Here is a 21,235-nt window from a genome sequence, read left to right as displayed (position 1 = left end):
GGAGTTGCTGGCGACCCCAATTCGATCCTAGGGTCCGGAAGATCCCCTAGAGAAGGAAATGGCAACTCACTGCAGTATTCTTGCTTCTTGCCTAGAAAATCCCACGGGCTAGAAGAGCCACCACATATAATCATGAAAAGATATGCACACAGTGACTCCAGATTATCCAAGGCTTGGAGATTTCATAAATGGGAAGGATCTAGTAAGTGACAGACACTAAAACATATACAGGAAGGAGGAATATTAAAACCTTAATCTGGGACATCACTATTGTTAAATAAGGATGACCAAGTAATTCGTTGTACAATCAAATAAGTTATAGGTAGTTATTGATAGTGGAAGTGGGCTCCATTAATATATATCTTGAGAAAACAAGCACAGAATGAAACTGTCCCTGGATGTGTTCACCCACTCCAGTATTTCCACTGATACAAATACAAGTCCTCAGGGAGTGAAAGAAACCAGGTGGCAGGGAGAAGGTCTGAAGACAATCTTTCCTGTCTAGTGGGAAAATGGAGCAGTAAGGATAGTCAGATGAGGTGGGAATGCCATAGATTGACCTAACACAGGAATTTAAGGCACATTATCAATATTTTGGCAATTAAGTATTAAGATGACTGATAACCTCTTAATCATGCTACATTTCCAAAGGGTCTTTCAAGACTGCACTGGGTAAGACTGAACTTTTAAATGTTCCTCCCACCCGGGTTTATTAGCTATGGATCCATCTGCCTATAGCTATCTGTAATGTTTCCTGTGGGAGGGAGGCTGTTTCAGTCTCAGGTGCCCTCTACAGGACACTAGGAGCTAGGTCAGTGGGACATTCTAGCAGTTAATTTTAACCTTTGTGTAATGAGATGAATTTAAACACATTGAAATTAGAAAACTATGAAATTAGAAAACTACATTTCCAGCTACAATCCACTCCTCTTGAGGAAAAAAAATAACCTAGCAGTCCCACTGCCTGAGATTTCCTTCAGCCTTGTCCTATTAACATGTCTGAAAACCGCCATCTTGAGAGTCGAAGTTGAAAAAAAAAAAAGTGAAGGACAAATACAATGACTAGCTTGCAGTAACACCGCAAACCTTCTATTACCATTAGATATCAGGCGTAGTACCTCTGGCTTATTCGCTGATAAGTAACAGCCCTTTTTATGACCAAGTGGATGGCCCTGAAAAGGGCCGTTTTGTAAGCAGAAACTTCTAACTACACGGCAACTTAGCCGCCGAAACCGTAAAGGGTGCGGCCCTGACGCTTGAGCGCGTAGACCACGTCCATGGCAGTGACAGTCTTGCGCTTGGCGTGCTCGGTGTAGGTGACCGCGTCCCGGATCACGTTCTCCAGGAACACCTTTAGGACCCCGCGGGTCTCCTCGTAGATGAGCCCAGAGATGCGCTTCACACCACCACGACGAGCCAGGCGCCGAATAGCAGGTTTGGTAATACCTTGGATGTTGTCCCGCAGAACTTTGCGATGGCGTTTCGCGCCTCCTTTTCCGAGCCCTTTTCCTCCTTTGCCCCTACCAGACATGATGAAAAGCAACTGTTGTTCTTTTCCAGTACCCGAGAGCCAGCTGCAGCCCTTTATATATCAGTTTTGCGGACCTTTTAGGAAACTGAAACAGCGAGGGCGGGAACTAGACTTCTGCCCCCGCCTCTTCCCTATCTTACTGGGTGTTTGCTATTGCCAAGAAGGGAAGGGGGCGTGGAAATGCTATTGGGTGTCTGACCCTCCTATTTCCTGGTTGGGGTCCAGAGTCGCTGGTTTTGTGGTCTCTAGACAGGTCCCTGTGGGTTTTCTCAATTAATATTGTACAAGTTTCCTCACCATTTTTATTATTTAATAAAAGGAGGCTGTTTTGCCACATCTGTCTATAAAAAGGGACAGAAAGCAGAATAAAACTAATTGTAAATGTGAAGATACTTTAAAAAATGTATTTCTTAAATTCCTAGCAATACTTTTCAAACTTGGCTGATCGTCAATGTTTTCGTTTGGCAAAGCTTTAGATATACATCGTTTCAACATTCCTGATAAAGCGGGAACTTCAGGAAGGTGAGATAAAGTTAACTGAATTTCCACTCTATGCTGGAAAAGCACTATTTACATTGTGAACATGTAGAATCGCAGGCTTGAAAACCTAATTCTGTTCTAATAAGTAGCATTGTTGGGGTTAGAACTGATGCTTTCTGATTCTGGGGTGTAATGTCCTTGCCACCTATGTCAGTGAAGTATTGAAGATACAGCATGATGAATTGTGGTGGGTTAGTGACTAAGTCATGTCCAACTCTTTCGACCCCATGGATTGTAACCCTCCAGGCTCCTCTCCATGGGATTTCCCTGGCAAGAATAATGCTGTGGGTTGCCACTGAATAGGAATTTGCAAATTAACCGCATTTTAAAAATTATTGACTGAAATGCTGTTCATGTTAAAAGGATAACTGGTATTCTACACACCGATGATAGGTATTGATAAGTTTACTAGGCTGATGCCAATATTTACTCACATTCCACATATTCACATTGAATGCCTTCTATGTAACTACAGAGGTCATTGAGAAACAACTCCCTTCTTTGCTGGTGTTTACTGCATAGGCAGTTAGAGGATTATTATTTCCTGAGTCACAAAGTTTTGAGTTTTATTTCAGGTGTGCTTACCTTTGGATTTAGACAATTTGTTCTCCCATGCTCTCCTTTTTGAGAGAGGCACTAACAAGAATCATTGATTCATCCTTTCAACAATTCAGGGTTTATTATATTCCAAGTACCCGTGTACAAACAGTGCAGTAGTCGCAGGAGACACAGATTTGATCCTGAGTCAGGAAGATCTGCTAGAGTAGGAAATGGCAACCCAATGGCAGAATTCTTGCCTTGGGAAATCCCACGGACATAGGACACTGGTGGGCTGCAGTACATGATATCGCAAAGAGTCAGACATGAACAGTTGAGTAGGCAGGCTCAGGAGCTTAGACTTTGAGAATTTCAGGACTAACCCCAAGTCTACTGAAATGATACAGCATTTTAAACAATATCTCCAAGTGGGTAGTTTGCTCCAACCACTTGGCCGGTTTGAGAGAGTTGTTTTAGAGCTGTGGTGTCCTACATTAGCCACTAGCCACCTGTGTTCATTTAAATTTAAATTAGTGAAAATGAAATCAAATTAAAGAAATAATTTCTTCAGTCAGTAACTACTATTTAATAGATGCTCAATAACCACAGGTAAACATAGTGGTTGTGCAGATACAAACACTTCTATCATTGTAGTAGGTTGTTTTAGGCTGTATTTTGATAGAAAATTTCTTATGGAGAACTTCTAGCCCAGCCTGAGAAATGGAATGTGGTAAATATATGAGACTGAGATTTGCTGCTGGAACTGAGGATTGGCGTATTTTTGAAGTATAATAGAAATTAGTTAACTTCTAGATGTACCAGATATTACAGATAGAAGGAAACTGGAAAGTTGAGTGTAGTAAAGTTGTTTTAGGAAATTAAATTAATAATATATAGTTATGCTTGGAGGGGAGTTTCAAGCAGGAGCTTGGAGGGGAGTTTCAACCAGGAGTTTCACCTGGTCCTCAGGTGAGACCATCTGACAGAAAATTAAAATGGATGTGATTTCTCATTACCTTTCTGAGCACATGATTATAACACAATGCTCTACTTGTTATATAGCTCTTCTTTTTAATTTGGCCTTTTTTCTATTTAGTGAACATAGTCACTTTTTTCCTTACAGTTTTGAAAGTTAATGAATTTTAGAATGCTTATATACAGTCCCCGTGGCTTGCCCTGGTGCATACTACCTATATCTTTTACAGTCACTGGCTATGGTAGAGTAGGGTGTTGACACCAACATTAAGAGGACATGAAGTTGTGAGATGTCCATCACTTGTCTCACTTTAGTTTTTCTTATTTATTTTTTACATCTATAAGGTAAAAATAGTTGAATTCTTAGTCTAGCAGAAAAATACACTGTTTTAGGATCTATGTAGATTTAGGATTCAAAAGTATTAAACACAGGTTTTTTTTGTGGGCTATAAGTAATAGGAGAAACTTTCCAAATTTACAGTCCCATGGGGATGATCCTGCTTTCAAGAACCATGTCCACACTACAGTTAGAGTGTAAGTACTTGGGTCTCAAGCAATAACAGTATCTACATGCAGCACAGCTCCATCATTCTATAAATATCTGGGGAAGAACTTTTCAGGTGGAAGCATGTCTCAATTATCATCCTCTAGGAAAGGCAGAGACCTATAAACAATGAAGCGAATGGCCCTGAGCCCAGTGTCTTCTCCCTTATTTGGTACCTAAAAAGCCATGGTACCAACAGTAGTTGCATAAGAACGAAATTGTGACATCTGCTGTAGGAAGTACTTTTCACCTATCTTAAACTGAGTACATATAACTTAGGGAACAAGTTGAACATGTATTTAACAACTGATATTATGACTACAATGATTACCAAAATAGTAAAGTATTAAACATCTGGATTTTACCTGTATCTTGAGGACTGATAGTATTAGGCTCTGGCCCAAAAAGGAAAAGGGCCTTTATAATGTGCTTGAAAAGGAAAGGGGCCTATATTACTGTTACTGTTGCTATTGACAGTGATATTATTGAGGATGACAAGTAGCCCTTTTTTCCAGACTCATAAAATACCTGTCCTGGGAAAATTGGAATGTTCCGTAGCCAAAATTTTAACCTTCCCTCTTTATACGCTGTATTTGTATTTGGTATATAACATGGTCTCAAGTCCCAGAGATTTACTTTTAGACAGTACGAGTCCAAAATAACTATTGAAAAACAAACCAAGTGATGTCTATGTAATTTGTTAAGTATGGAGAGATGACATCTTTAAAACTGATTATCCTGTCTTGGAGTTATATGAGAAAATTCTCAAGTTACTATTGAATGTAGGCCAGAAGAATTAGATTTTTGAAAGTAGGGATATCTACTAGAAAAAAACACAACACCAAAATATCTTTCCTGTTTATTTACTTTGACAAACATGAGACTTAGTTTCAGTATTTGATTATTTAATAGATACTAGTTTTGTGCTTAATAATCCAATATTTACTCAATTCCATTAGTTCTGCATGTTACAAAGAGATGGAGTAGTAAATCAGCCATATTTGCTATGAAATGTTAGTTCAGCTCCTCAGGTGAACATATTCAGCCAATTAATTTAGGTTGCGACAGTCAGCTTTGTATTTTGCTAGTAAAAACTCAAGGAAAGTTATGAAGACTCAGGAAATGATTTAAAGGAGAATTTTTTCTTCTAACGCCCTGTGTGCCTATTTGCAGTGTTGAAAACAGTTAAATCAAATATGTATTTTAAGTATCATTTTGGAATACAGGAAATATGTACACAATTGTATGCTAAATATTGGGAAAAAAAAGGCTAATGGACAGACTGTCACTAAGCAATTTACAATATTAACCCAGGTGTCTGTTTTTTGAGCTTAGAGCTGGTTATTTGTTATAGAACTGCCATTCTGGGGCTTCATGATTCACTTTTCTTCATTGAGGATGGCATGAGGGATTTCTAATGCCCATTTTGGGTCTAAAAAATCTATTATACTAAGTTTGAAAGAAGGTTTTAAAGACTGTGTTTGGAGCTCTTTATCTAGAAAAACAAACGGAGCAGCCCCACACCCCAGCCTTCCAGAAAACCCGTGTAAATCACGAAACACTGCAATGAAACCCAGTTTATAGTCTCGTCACTCATAAACTTTTTTTAAAAGTCAGTTTTTGCTAAAATAGTTATCTATCTTGTACGTAGAATTTTCTATCCCAGTGCCAATTCCCAGTGCTTAGTGCAAACAAGTTGCAGGAGAGCTGTGCTATTGCTCTCGCGAAAAAACCGATTTTCCTTGTATATTTCAGTAAAAATGAGGTTATTTATATAGAGTTGAAAAGAAAACAATGTGTATGACAATGCCCTGGAAGAAAGATTTGCAAAGGAAACAGAGAGAACTAGTAATTTTAAGGAAAATCTGAAAGTTGTCTCAATTTGACTGAAGTTTCCAAGAGAGTTGGGGGAATCAGGAAAGTTTCAGGGAGCCGGTTTTGAAACTAGGTATAGCAAATAAGGCAGGAATGAAGCCTGAAGAGTCTCGGATCAGTTTCCCCCACATGCCTAATTATTTCGTGCCCAGATTTCTTATATTTTTCTTCTTTTTTAAGGGGCAAAAAACACAGCCACTCGGCAGAGCCGAGGAGTCCTCCCTAGCCGCGCGGCGCACAGACCAGGCAACCAATCATCACTCAGCGACTCTCTATATAAACCCCCAGCCGGCGACGCCCGGGACACGCCGTTCTGACAGTTTACCCTTATTATTTTGTCTTTCCTGGCTAAACAGAAGCATGTCGGAGACGGCTCCGGTTGCTCCTGCTGCTCCCGCACCTGCAGAGAAGACACCTGTTAAGAAGAAGACGAAGAAATCGGGCGCGGCCGCTGGAAAACGCAAGGCCTCCGGGCCCCCGGTGTCCGAACTCATCACCAAGGCTGTCGCCGCCTCCAAGGAGCGCAGCGGCGTGTCTCTGGCTGCGCTCAAAAAAGCACTGGCGGCCGCCGGCTACGATGTGGAGAAGAACAACAGCCGCATCAAACTGGGTCTCAAAAGTCTGGTGAGCAAGGGCACCCTGGTGCAGACCAAGGGCACCGGGGCTTCCGGCTCTTTCAAGCTCAACAAGAAGGCGGCCACCGGGGAGGCCAAGCCCAGGGCGAAAAAGGCGGGCGCGGCCAAGCCCAAGAAGGCTGCTGGGGCGGCTAAGAAGCCCAAGAGAGCCACGGGTGCGGCCACTCCGAAGAAGGCTGCCAAGAAGACTCCTAAGAAAGTGAAGAAGCCGGCGGCGGCTGCTGGGACCAAGAAAGTAGCCAAGAGCCCGAAGAAGGCGAAGGCAGCCAAACCGAAGAAGCCGACTAAGAGTCCGGCCAAGGCCAAAGCCCCCAAGCCCAAGGCAGCCAAACCTAAAGCTGCCAAACCCAAGGCTACAAAGGCCAAGAAGGCGGTCTCCAAAAAGAAGTAAATCTTAAGCGGCACCTCCTGCTTTGAAAATCTCAAAGGCTCTTTTCAGAGCCACCCACTAATTTCAGGTGAAAGAGCTTAACCGGACATAAATCCCTAAGTTTACCAACGAGTTTTGTAATAAAGGTAATTAATTTTTTTAAATTTGCCGCTCTACTGTGATTGGACAGCTGAGTGTGCGTCCGGGTGCGCGCGCACCACAGGATCAGTACCGTGATGGTGGTCACAGTGCTGTAGTGCGAGCTCAGTGCCTCTGAAAGGAGCCACTTGTGACGGCTCTGGGTCTTAGCAGGGATGTTGAGCAGGACGCTGCACTGTACGATGGTAACGCGACCCCGAAGTTCCTCGTTGAGGATTTTAAGCTTCGGGGGGTGGGGTGGCTAGTGTACGCTTTGTGATGGGCCCCGTTCCCCGTCAGCTCCGGTATCTCTTCCTTGTACTCCAGCACCGCGCTCTCGTACACCGGGACCCGGCCGGAGTAGTTACCCTTGGGAAGCAGACGATGCATGCGGCCCCTGGGAAACGAGCCTGGCCCGGGAGGAGCTGGTTTTTGGCCTTTGTTCGCCCTCTGCCGCCCTGTTTTCATCCTCCATATTTGTTAGGGAAAAAGTGCAACCTAAAGAATGGATTATTACAGTCTGGATGTTTGTAAGGTTTTCTTTCTCATTGGTTTGTAGTGTCTAAGGAGAATTAGCCAATCAGAACGCACTCCCGGGTTTATTTGCTTGGTCTCTAGGACAAAATACTGCGTCAATTAGAGATTGAAATAACAAGGATTTGTGTATGCTTGGAAACAGTTGAAAAGCTTGTATTTTTTTCCCGCTTAATGAATGTAGTCCTACTCGAGGGGACTTTGATACTACTGATATTCTGCCTGAGTCTGCATAATTGTTCCTACTATGCTGACAGTGTGAACTGCTCAGTCGTCCGACGTTTTTGAGACCCCATGGACTGCACCCCGCCAGGCTCCTCTGACCTTGGGATTTCCAGGCAAGGATCCTGGAGTGGGTTGCCATTTCGCTCTCCAGGGGATCTTACCGGCCCAGGGATCGAACCTGTATCTCCTGCATTGTAGGGCGGATTTTTTACAGCTGAGCCACTGGGGGAGCCAACCATAACACTAAGGTATAGTAAAAAAATTGTTTAAAAAAAAAAGTGTAGAAAGCACTCCTGGCTGTTTATAATTTACCCGTTTATCAAATTCTTTCCCGCTAAGATGGTTGGCAGTCTCATATCTTTTGGTGGATAAGTAATAAATAGGGAGATAGAAATAATTAAGCTTTGGGAAACGCAAGGAGAATGCTTAGCTCCTCGAGCCGCAGTAACCAGGGCAAAATAAATGGTTCTAGGAAGATGGATGTTTCGTCATTTCCACTTTATCCTGTTTTTAATTTCAGGGGAATGCCACTGTGTTTTACTGATGAATCTTGACAAAAATCTGAGTTTTGTAGACCATTAGGCAGTTGTAAGCATGGTTGGGGAAAAATTACATCTTAGCAAACTAAATTCAGTTAAGCATTTCCTTTTAGTATGTCTGTAAGCACAAGCAGTTACAGTGGATTTTGCAGACCTTATTGAGTTTTTCAACAGTGGCTGTCACAGATGTTTTTATATCACTTTGAAGATATGAAGATATCTTGAAATAAAGTTTACATCATTCTGAGTCCTTGAAACTGACATTTGTTATTCCACCAGTTGCTCTTTGTTATTTGATATGACTAATGAAGCACATTATATGTACGTAAATACATTTTGAAATTATATTTTAATATGCCTTTCTTATCCTGTATTGGTATTCTAAAACATGATATTGAAAAGGTGTTTATAGGTTCCCCAGGGTGTCCATAGAGTCCACCATACAAGTCATGAGTCCCTGAGCAGATTGTCAGTCGGCAAATACCTCATGGTTAAAAGGCTTCATCTTATTTATTTGCTTACAGCGTATTCCGCCCCCCCACCCCACCCCCACCCGCACCGCCAGCCCCTTACATACACCTTACTGGTTAATAGTTTATTAAATTTTAGTCTTTCAACTTTAAAGAAAAAAAAAATCTTTGATTATCTTTCTAGCTTTTCTAAATGAGATTTTATTTTTCATCCATTGCAGTTGCATTCCATACTTTCTTCTTTCTGGAAAGAGCCCCAAATCCCGTCTCTTAGAACAGTGGTTTGGTTGAGACGGATATTTGGATAAATGGGAAAATGTGAAATGGTTACTCAAGAGTCTTTTTGAATATAATAGATTGCATCAAGAGGGAAAGTTAAGAGGGAAGAGACCTGTGAGGTCTTTAATACCAGAATGAGTTTCGCTTCTGATGAAGAATGATGAGGAATAAGAATTATGTGGGAATGTGACATTCAATAAGAGTGGTACTATACAGTATCTGTAATTACATTTTACAAAGCTCTTCTATGCCTACCTCACTATAAAGCTCTTGCAGTAGGTATAGCTAAACTCCTTCTTAATTATTATTAGTGTGTACCAGATGTCTTTGGGGGTCTTAGTTCCCCAAGCAGGGATTGAACCCAGTGTTTGCTATGAAACCACCAAGTCCTAACCACTGGACTACGAGGGAATTCCCAATGCTGTTTGTTTTACAGTTCTGAAAATTGTGGCTTAGAAAGATGAAATGGCCAGCATCATCTTGTCAGTAAACAGTGCACCTGAGTCTCAAACCCAAAGTCTCAAAGTTTCTTTCTTCCTAGTGTCATTTTCTGTGCACTGCTCCCCATCTATTATGCCTACTGGAAAATGAGTTCTCTATTTCATTTTGATGCCCATCTAGAAAGACGTAACATTCATGTATTTCTGTTTGAGATCCTTCGTGACCTATCCAATTCACAATCCCTTTAGAATGTACCAGAAGCAATTAAACATCATTCATTCAATGCTCTTCTAGTTTTAGTCTGGCTTCTGTAAATTAATATTCATATTCCTTTCCCTTGGACAGTTTCTAATTTCCAAGGAAATCAGAACTTGTTTAAATCTTACTCCATCTTCCCAAGTTTTGTTGCACTTAAAGCAGCTTAAAATGAACAACTTGGGAATGGGTAAAGAACACAAAGATGGCTTGATATTCTGCACCAGGAAGATGAAAGATCAGAAAGCTTATTCCTGTCCCAAAGCCACATCCCTAGGAGAGCATTCTGCAACATTCATCCTTGGAGTTCTGATATTCTTTTGGTGAACAAAGGTGGTCTGTCAGGTACAGTGGCAATATCCAGGTTTAGGAAAACAACAGATCGACATTTAAAGATGACAAATATCGGCCAGGAACCTGTATGAGTAGTTGTCTGCAAAATATACTAAAAGGAAAAAAAGGTTTCTTAGCTTGGAAGGTGTGAAGGGCATGGGCATATTTTCTTAATGCAGGAGGGTACTTAGGCATATGACATAAATCTAAGCCAAATGTATTAATAATCTTTCAAACCAGCCTGAAGTTACTATTTTCTTACTTCTGCTTAGTAATTACCTGACTCCTTATAACTGCAGGAGGTAGACTGAGTTCATGTCACTGTGTGGAGGCCTTGATTACTCATGTCACTCAGTCACTAAAGCAGGTAAATGTTTATATAGTGACGACCTGTAGACTGTAGCCCACCAAGCTCCTCCATCCATGGGATTCTCCAGGCAAGAATACTGGAGTGGGTTGCCATTTCCTTCTCCAGGGGATCTTCCTGACGCAGGGATCGAACCCAGGTCTCCCACATTGCAGACAGACACTTTAACCTCTGCACCACCAGGGAAGCCCTTAAATACAAGAATCCAAGTACTAACATCAAAGATTCCAAGGGAGGAAAGGAAGCCGGGTTGAATAAAGAAGGGGGAGGAGTCAGGAGAGGGGGGCGAAAGGGGTGGACTTACAGACATCTCTGGCCACCTACAGATACCCAGGCGAATTGGGACTTTTCCCTGGGCCTCCAGAGAAGGGAGGACTAGAACTCGGCCCTACCAGAAATCAGACCAGACCAGAACCAGAATTCGAGTTCTCTGTCAAGAGGAGGTGATCAGTCTCCAATCCTCAGCTCAGGCTGAGGGCCCTTCGACCAGATTCCTGTGTCCAGGACCGGGGGACTAGAAAAACAGGGAAGGATAGGAAAGGTTAAGGAGAGCAAAGAGAGAGGGAAGGGGAGAGAGGTCAATAAAGTCTCTTGTTCTTTACTGGTCAGGGCACTCTGGCCAGTTGTCTGTGTCAGGAGGAGACCAGGGACAAAAGGGTCCCAGTTGCGGCCGCTTGGTCTGGTCCATTGGCAGGTAAGCTGGCCCCTGAGTATCCCAAGTGGTCAGGAAGTCAGTCTCAGCGAAGAGGAGTCCCCACCAGAGTCGCCATTTGTTGAAGGAAGACGGACCCCTTCCAGGGCCCGAAACTGGGCTCTTGTCTAACACTCGGAAATGAATTGTCCAAGGAGACACATATGCTAAGCAAGAGATTTCACTGGGAAAGTGCACCCAGGTGGAGAGCAGTAGGGTAAGGGAACCCAGGAGAACTGTTTATATAGTAGTAGTAGTGAAAGTCACTCTGTCCTGTCCGACTCTTGCAACCCCATGGACTGTAGTCCACCTGGCTTCTCTATCCATGGGATTCTTAACGCAAGAATACTGGAGTGAGTCGCCATTTCCTTCTCCGGGGCAATCTTCCCGACCCAGGAATCAAACCCATGTCTCCTGCATCGCAGGCAGATTCTTTACCGACTGAGCTATGAGGGAAGCCGATATTTATATAATCTGACATTTTCTCCCCTCTCATATTCTCTCCTTGTCCTCTTACACCTGGGATGGTTCCATTGCTTCCTAATTAGTATTGTAGCCATGTTATTCCTAACTGGTTCTTCCTAATTAGTTTATCCAGCCCCTAATTCCTAAATTCTGATCATCTGTCATATAAAAATTATTGCTGCTAAGTCACTTCAGTCCTGTCCAACTCTGTGCGACCCCATAGACGGCAGCCCACCAGGCTCCCCCGTCCCTGGGATTCTCCAGGCAAGAACACTGGAGTGGGTTGCTCCCTATTAGCCTTTGGTTCAAGTGGGAACTTTATTGCCTTTTGTTGTTGCTGCTTTTTCTGTTTGACAGTTCTATTCATCTGTAATTCTCTCCTTTCTACCTGGAATAAGCTTTCCAATTTCATCTCAGGTTCCATCTCAATGAATAAGTTCCCCTAATTAAAAAAATCTAGTTTCCCTGCTAATGTGCCTTGATGATAGTAATATTTCAGTACTATTATTATCAAGGGAATATTTATAATGCATCTTTTCTCATTAAACTAAACCCTAGGTCATTAGTTTTCTTTGTCTTGTTTTTCCCAATAGTCTAGGTGTGTTTTTAATTGACCAGTCTTTAAAATCCTGTCAGATGGTGGGATTATCTCCAGATAATCAGATTCAGTGATTTCATTTACTGTTTTTCTGTATGAGACTAAGGGTAATAAATCTCAGCCCCTTCTATCACTCTCCTCCCAATGGCTTAACTTAGGCACTGTACTAGCTCTTTTACTTCCATCCAAGGTGCTGGGGCTTCTGAAAAGAAAGACAGACATCCCCAAATGAAAACAAAAGAGCAAATAATAAAAAAAAACCCTTAAATATAACACCTTTGCAATAAGTCTTCAAATGTAGAATATAAAAATTTACCTGTGTGCACATGTGGTAGGCAGGAAATGGGGAAAGTATGAAATGGTATTTCTGAATCATCTTGATTTTTTAGCTATCATTTCCATAAAATAAAGATACTGATTATTCAGAGAGTATATATTTGTGTTTAGTTTACATGTAGTTATAGGCAACCAGGTAAGCTTGAAGTGGTTATACAAGTTAGTGTTCCAACAGGTACCTATAAAATGTCATGTGATTTACATTTGTGACATTTTCCCAATAAAATAATAATTCATTAAAAAAGGTCTCATATTAAGCACTAGCTTTTCAATGTATTAAAAAATTTTTTTAAATTCTGTTTGTCAGCTAGCATCATCATTGTTTAATGAGCAGAAAGGCTAAAAACTCAGTGTTTTATTTTTATAGCTGTTCATCAATTCTATTTCTGTGCAACTGGCTGTAATAATTGTAGTATAATTGAACAGTTTTATGTGACCCTGTACATTTTCAAAATCTACCCATTTCCTTTAACATATACGAAAACATTTAGATAAACATGTCAGTTTTCTTATGACGGCTCATCTTAGGAATCAAGCCTCAGGGATAGCTACTGAGGATCACCCTAATACTGTTGTTAACAATAGTAATGTTTAAAGGGGAAATGTTTTTGGTTCTACTACTTTTTATCTACAATTTTTTGTTTCAGTCTCATTTGTAAAGCACTAACAGAATAATAATAACAGATATTAGGAGATAACTATTGAGTTTACCTTATTTATGGAGCTTTCAGACTAATAATGACTTCTGGCAAACTCCATGCAAGTCAGTTTATTTGTATGTGAAAAAACTATTTAGTATTAAACTAACATGAACTCTATCAATCTTTTACTCTTATAATCAACACTGAATGGTAATTTCTATTTGTCCAACAACTTTTAAATTCTAATTTCACTAAATTTCTTGAGAACTTAATACAAAGAACTATTCTAGATGTTTTGGTGGATTTAATATTAGATATTTTTCGTGCCTTCGTGGGCTTCATCTCTTGACATCCATCATCTGATGAGACAGAAACAGACATTAAAAAACTCACCGTGCTATAATCTCAAAGTACAGAACATGGGAAACAAAGTTCTAATATGGAATGCTTTTATTTGGCACTAAAAATGTCTTACTTCATTATTGGAGTTATGAATATACTTTCTTTCCTTACAAGGGTCAAGGCTTTCCATTTCTCAGCATCCAAGTCTCAATACCTGACAGACTTCCAAGAACAATTACTTCATGCATAAACTTCTATTTCTTACGATGGCTAACTTGGCCTGAGCATTTATTTACAGACTTTTTTCTGTTAAACTTCTCACCTGGTTCTTGTTTTTCCAGTGAGTCCCGAGGTAAAACAGCTCTCTCACACACACACACACATACACACACACACACACACACACACACCCCATGTACCACGCCTAAATGTGCAGAACCTACATACAATAAGGCAAAATGGAGTAATTTAAGTCGTGCAGGTAGTTGCTACATTGATAACTTACAGAGAACGTAGGACTTCCTAAGCTGCTGCACACACATAGGTTTCTTCAACCTCTGCCAAACTTACGTTCCACTCACATATTACAGCACCCTTCATAGATTAGGTGATTGGCTCTGAAAAGAGCCTTTGGGTTTAAGTTATTATCAGTCAACAAGCCAATTTATGCCCTCTCTCCGCGGATGCGGCGTGCAAGCTGGATGTCCTTGGGCATGATGGTGACGCGCTTGGCGTGGATGGCGCACAGGTTGGTGTCCTCGAAGAGCCCCACCAGGTAGGCCTCGCACGCCTCCTGCAGAGCCATCACCGCCGAGCTCTGGAAGCGCAGGTCGGTCTTGAAGTCCTGAGCGATCTCACGCACCAGCCGCTGGAACGGCAGCTTGCGGATCAGCAGCTCCGTGGACTTCTGGTAGCGGCGGATCTCGCGCAGGGCCACCGTGCCGGGCCGGTAGCGGTGCGGCTTCTTCACGCCGCCGGTGGCCGGCGCGCTCTTGCGGGCCGCCTTGGTGGCCAGCTGCTTGCGCGGCGCCTTACCGCCAGTGGACTTGCGAGCCGTTTGCTTAGTCCGCGCCATAGCTAGCCTCCAAAACAATGGGATTAGACTAGGAGGGTTGCTCCCGTATTTATAAAGGACCGGAATCACTCTGATTGGATTGTGGGCAATTCCTGTTACTTACGGGCTGCTTAATTCCGGAAGTGCTTCGAGCTATTTAACATTGGTTCATCCATCCGGTGCAAATTTCGGATTGGTTCATTTCAATCAGCAGCCATCTTCCCCCTTAAAAAAAAAAAAAGAAGAAGCATTTCCCAAGGTGCTTTATTGATACTACACTGTCAAGTATGGTCCACAAGCACATTAATCATTCAGTAATGTTGAACTTTCCCCCTGTTTGGATATAAAAAATACAGTGTGTCCGTGAAAGCCCTTTAGAATTCATACACCTGCCATTTTATGCATAGTTAACTTTTTCATCAGGGTTCTAATCCTGATAATTGTCCCCTATTTAAGAATTCACCGTCTAAGCCTCTCGAGTCGTATTCCACATTTACAGTTAATGTCTCATTCCCGGTAACATGGTCTTTTAGTACATACTGTTAAGATGTGAAGAATTTTGTATTAAGGGGACACGCAGCAAAATCCAAATATTCTGGAACCTCTAATGTTTATTTTCCTGTTTGACTCAAAACTGGTAATTTGGCTGTGTTCTATGGTTTTGACGCACTTAAACTGTCAATCTGGGGTTAATGGCGACATCCGTCAACAAAAGGTTTGCAATGCGGAACCTGAATAAAAGATGGCGGCGATCGAGAGCCTTTAGCACACTGCAATGGGCTAGAATCTCGGGAGTCATTCTGAGAGTCTCAAGGTGTCCGAGACAAACCCACAGCGCTTTTATGAAGACTTGACTCGGCTACTTAATAGGAATTCTTTACCTAGTTTTCACATTCAAACGCGAAGACTTTCCTGTAAATAAAATCGATTTTTAATTATTTATGTCATGTAACATTATTCTTAATCAACCTATAGGAATACATGAACGCCTTTCTTTTTGACCCAATAAAGAAAGCAGGTTTTGAACCTTAATTTACATACTATTTATCTATTGGTCAGTTTACGTCCAATTAAAGATCAGATTTGTGAGTCTTTGACTGTATCCATGATTTAATACTTGTGATATCTTGTTCTCCTTGGGTTTGTTTCCCCATTTTTCATGCTGTTTTTCACGCCAGAGATAGCTAGATGCGCCCCAGCCTCAAATAATATTAATCACTCAGTCGTGTCCGACTCTTTGCGACCCCCATGGAATGTAGCCTACCGGGCTCCTCTGTCCATGGGATTTTCCAGACAAGGAAACTGGAGTGGGTTGCCATTTCCTTCTCCAGGGGATTTTTCCGACCCAGGGATAGAACCCGGGTATCCCGCATTGTAGGCAGATGCTTTACCTTCTGTGCTACCAGAAAAGCCCTGTTCTGTATAGGTCTGTCTATAGAATGCTTAAGTAGGTTCTCCTGACACTGGCATCTTGTCAAAGGACTTGGGCATCAAGAGCTCGTTTGTCAACCACAACATCGAGATATGAGGGGGGCGAGATGTCGCGCTTGGCGTTTAAGTGCTTTACCATCACAAACTGCTGGATCATCACATTCCCGCCATGTGCCTGATTTTGTACATGGAATTGACCAAGGACTCAGTGTTCAAGAGCACCAAGGTTATCACCAAATTACACCAACTGCAAGTAAAAATTTTCTCTACCTTTAGCATTCCTCAATGTCTCTTTATAGAGCTACCAATTTTTATGTAATGAGAGCTATAATATTAAGATTTTCCAGCTTTTTACATTTTTTAAAACATTCTTTAAAACGCAGGAAACCAACCATAATTCAATATGAGAGGTTAAATTTTTGTTCTTTAATGCAGCAAAGAATTTGAAATAATTGTGTATTGTAATAAGTATTAGGGAATTCTAGTATTCTGGTTTTTAGGTTTTTGTTCCTTAAAATCTTTTAAATTGTTCTTATATTCATTCATTGTTTAGATTTAAAACTTTTCTGGTGAGTTCCTGTGGACTTAAAATTGTTTAATGATGACACTTGTGTTTGGGGTCCCTGTTTCAAATAATCTTATGTGTTTCACAAATACTAGTCATGAGAACGTGTTTGTACAAAGAGGATCAAAATGTCATTTAAACAGTGTATAGGCCTAGAGTATTTAGTGGAATCTCAAGAGTTTAATCTCAACCACTAGGGTAGACTATTTCAAAGGTGATTGTTCAAATTTATATTAAACATAAAAAAAATTCACTTTATTTTCCTTGAGTCTATTATTGATATAATTAATCCTACATTGTGCTGAAGCAGGGTCTGAAACCCTCATTTTGAGACATTTTTAAATTTTTATATTCCCTACCTTCAGTCAGCGGTAGGTTCTGTATTCATTTACACAGGTGAGGAAAAAAAAAATCAAAGAAACAGAAATCAGATGTAGAAGTGCAGGAAGGACAGAGGATATGGAAAGAAATGCATAGTTTCCCTGAAAATTCGATAGTTTCTGTATTGCTGAAAGTAAAATAACATGGAAAAATTGTTTTCAGTACTTTTCAACTTACAGACTTGCTATTTGGTACATCAGGCAGGCACTACGAATATACATGCCAGAGTGTATTGTGTCTTTGTGTGGAGTATGGAGTTTCATCTAACTGTGGAACAATGTTTGTTAAAGTTTTTATTTGTTTTAAATTTCATTTTCCCCTTAGATAAAGACTGTAGTTTTAGTTAAATATATCTGTTATCTTAGATGACATGGTAGAATCTTTAGAATCTTAGATGAAGATTCCAAATGTGCTGGCTGTCTTTATTGATGGATAACAGATTGCCTTGAAGTTATTAGCTTCACACATGCATTATCACACAGCTTCTGTGAGTCTGGGCATGTTTTATCTGGGTCCTCTATAAGGATACTGTTGGGGTGTTATGCAGGGTTGTGGTCTCTTGATTGGGGGAAATATATGCTTCCAAACTCACTTAGTGGTTGGTTCTTTGTACTTTTAGGACTGAGGATCTTATTTTCTTCTTGACTGTTGGCTTGAAGCCCTTATAGGCTGCTAGTCTTCCCTTAGTTCCTAAAGAGCCCTCTGAGTTTCTTGTCATTTGGACCTGACAACAGGGATGCTCGGCTTGTGAAAACCAGCATGTAGGACTTCCCTGGTGGTTAAGAACCTGCCTCCCAAATTAGGCGATAGGTGTTTGATTCCTAGTCCAGGAAGATTCCACATGCCACAGGGCAACTAATATTGAGCCCTTGAGCCAGAGCTACTGAAGCCCCCCACCCTAGGGCCCATGCTCTGCAACAAGAGACACCATCACAATGAAAAGCCCATGCAACTAGAGAAAGACTGCATGCAGGAACAAAGACCCATTGCAGTCAAAAATAAATAAAATTTGTATTAAAAAACCAAACCAGCATGCAAGAGATTGGAAGATGTTACAATCTTATTGATAACCTAGTCATAATCACAAATTTTTTTACATCCTGTCACCTATGGTCACATGCTTTGATGGGTAAAAAGAGGTCACAGGTCACATCCACAGTCTAGGGCCTTGATCACATAAGGGTGAACTTTAAGAGCAGAAATCGTGTGGGCCACCTTAAAAGACCATCACAGGACCCTATGACCAAAAAGCAGTTACCTAACACTTGTCTCTTCTCTCCCTCTTCCCCTCACACCTGCCCCCACAGTACTGGGATTGGTTCAGATGGCCTGCAGGTAGGAAATCTACTTAAGGAAAGGGCATCTAATACCTTGAAGTCCTTTTCAACAGGCCTTTGCCAGTTACTTTGTCTTGAAGCCAAGACAGATGACTTTGTTTAGTTATTACGTTGGGCACTCCTTTCCCCTTTTCTTTGCAAATGCTGACATATGAAAAACCCTGGTGTAGCTGAGTCCCAGCACAGGGCTAGATGTCCATGTGTTTACAGCTAGCTTTCTGACGTTTTATACACGAGAAACGGATCCGGAGGGTTCATCAGGTGAATTAGTTGTTGCTTTATTATAGACTACCAGGAAGTAGATTTGACAAGGCAGGAAACAAATCCCAAGTTCTCTTTAGATTAAAAAAAAAAGTTGACCCGGTAGTTTATGGCCCTCGTGCCACGTAAGCCTCCTCACGGGTGCCTTCACTTCCTTTAGTTCAGTCTTTCATTGTACCTTGTCTTGAATTTCTTTCCTAGCAGCTGTTTATCAGGTTTTCTTGAAATGTGAGGAGACTATTAAAGTAGTACTTGCCTTTGCTCACCAATGCAACTTCCGGATTATCAATGTCTCATTTTAAAAACTTATGAAATTCATCAACTTTGCAGACTAAGGGTTCCTAGTAAGAGCTGCACAATTTAAAAGCCATTGTTGCACTGTAACTGCAACATAGGGCAAACATTTAATGCACAGGAACACAAATGGTAAAAGCGCCTGCCTACAATGGAGGAGACCTTGCTTCGATCCCTGGGTTGGGAAGATCCCCTGGAGAAGGAAATGGCAACCCAGTCCAGTATTCTTGCCAAGAAAACCCCATGGACAGAGGAGTCTGGTAGGCTACAGTCCATGGGGTCGAGTCGAACACGACTGACCAACTTCACTTTCACAGAAAGATGAGTTATATTAAAGCAGTTACTTACAACCTGAGATCACAAGTTCACTAAGCCCCATTTTCTCGCAATAGAAAACAAACAAACAAACAAACAAAAAAAACAGCTGAATGCTACGAGCTCTCTCAAGTGAACAGATAGGTGGCCCTGAAAAGGGCCTGATAAGCTGATACAGAAAGCTTGTTTGTGGGTTCTGGCTTAACCGCCAAATCCGTAAAGAGTGCGTCCCTGACGCTTCAGCGCGTAGACGACGTCCATGGCCGTGACCGTCTTTCGCTTGGCGTGTTCGGTGTATGTCACCGCGTCCCGAATCACGTTTTCCAAAAACACTTTCAGCACCCCGCGAGTTTCCTCGTAAATGAGGCCAGAGATGCGCTTGACCCCACCGCGACGAGCCAAGCGGCGGATCGCGGGTTTAGTAATACCTTGAATGTTATCCCGCAGAACTTTACGGTGACGCTTCGCGCCGCCTTTCCCAAGGCCTTTCCCACCTTTACCGCGTCCAGACATTGTTAAACTTAGATCAGGAAGCCTATGTAGCAATCTAGATAACATGTGCCGAAATTCTTATTTATAGTATGGTCGCGGACCTATTTGAAAACTACAAAAAAGGCGGGTAGGGGAGGGGCTCATTCGTAACCAAATATATCCCAGCCCACCCTGAGAGTCTGTGGGGCGGAGTCCAGGAAAGAAAATTTGCTCATTCCCTGAATTTCACCTGAAAGACTCTTGTTTAAGGGCGTTTAAAACCATTCTTTTGTTTAGTAAGGGATAGTACCTATTAAGGCAACATCTGTTTTCAACTTTGAATATTGAAGCTTAGTCATTGACCGAGATTTTATATTGCCTCATTCTTCAAACGCATTTCTGAAATGCGAACGAGTCCCTGGGAAGCATTTTTGTACAATTTAAATGAAAGTGAAATAACTATTGTGGTAAACTGATCTTCGGGAGCAAGGAAATTGCTGATATCCATTGGGAAACAAGGTTTTCTCGCTGATGTGTCTTATTCGGAGACATCACTCTATTGCCTGCGCCCTCATTACTTGCTACTTTTTCACATTATATGGTTTAGGATCAGGTTTGTGACAGGTATTTTCTCGTTTTCAATTTTTTTTTTTTTTCCATTTGCAGGATGAGAATTTTAATTCCGATATCATAAACGTGTTTGGAAAATCAACAAGTTAATTTTTGGTTAAATGTTTCTTCTTGAGTACTATAATTACCTGAGGAAATTTCATCTTCTTGCTCCAGAGATTGACTTTCTCCCCAGTATTATTATTATTTTTTAATTTATGTTTAACTTTTTCTTTATTTTAGTTTTGTGTCCGCTGCCTCACGGCATGTGGGATCCAGTTCTCCAACAAGGATTGAACCGACTTCTGCAGTGGAACTGTTAAGTCCTAACCACTGGAAAGGTGGGGAAGTCCCGCTCCCCAATATTCTTCAATCTCTCAATCTGGTATTTTGTAATCTGGGCCTATGTTAGTTGCTTTTATAACTTCCACATCCCTAGGTGTGCAAACTTTTTATTTAAGAAGTCAGTGCTAGACACTTGTTTAGTCACTAAGTCGTGTCCAGCTCTTTGCGACTTATATATAGTTCCCTCAGTTGAACCAGCGGTATCCACTGAGATCTCCATTACTTACTATGGGGTGTCCCTTCCCCATTTCACCTCGGAGTAGTCTTTCTGAGTCTGTGTAGATGGAAGGTCTTGACCTGGAGAATGAGGAATATGTTGTATCTTTATCTTTTATCTAAGCAGGGCTCAACTCCTCTCTGTTTCTGCGACTACTCTACTGTTTTGGAGTATATTCCACAGGGAACAAACTCCAACTACTCAGCCTGGTGTCATCTATCTCTTGCCTCTATGTGAGAAAAATTGTCTGAGCCTTGGAAGTAAGGTTAAGATGGACTGGAATGGGTGAATTTA

The 21,235-nt window shown here is 41.4% G+C and overlaps 3 protein-coding genes across 4 annotated transcripts in view; 1 reads left to right on the top strand and 2 right to left on the bottom strand.

The window, feature by feature from the left end:
• The window catches only part of LOC128055185 (histone H1.4-like), a 63,843-nt gene that overhangs the window by 20,171 nt on the left and 22,437 nt on the right, over nucleotides 1-21,235 (bottom strand). The window lies entirely within an intron of this gene.
• Nucleotides 1,164-19,812, bottom strand: LOC128055175 (uncharacterized). The gene is made up of 3 exons (XM_052647588.1): nucleotides 19,520-19,812; nucleotides 14,404-14,773; nucleotides 1,164-1,543 (listed from the first exon to the last, which is right to left on the bottom strand). Exons 1-3 carry the CDS (start codon nucleotides 19,810-19,812, stop codon nucleotides 1,220-1,222), a joined length of 987 nt encoding a protein of 328 aa, XP_052503548.1. The 3' UTR covers nucleotides 1,164-1,219.
• LOC128055183 (histone H1.3) lies at nucleotides 6,321-7,171 on the top strand. The gene has a single exon (XM_052647595.1). It carries the CDS (start codon nucleotides 6,363-6,365, stop codon nucleotides 7,026-7,028), a length of 666 nt encoding a protein of 221 aa, XP_052503555.1. The 5' UTR covers nucleotides 6,321-6,362; the 3' UTR covers nucleotides 7,029-7,171.

Source organism: Budorcas taxicolor, chromosome 11 (genome assembly GCF_023091745.1).
Source record: "Budorcas taxicolor isolate Tak-1 chromosome 11, Takin1.1, whole genome shotgun sequence".
Lineage (NCBI taxonomy): Eukaryota > Metazoa > Chordata > Mammalia > Artiodactyla > Bovidae > Budorcas > Budorcas taxicolor.
The sequence above is the reverse complement of the archived record's forward strand: the minus strand, read 5'-3'. Positions and strand labels throughout refer to the sequence as shown.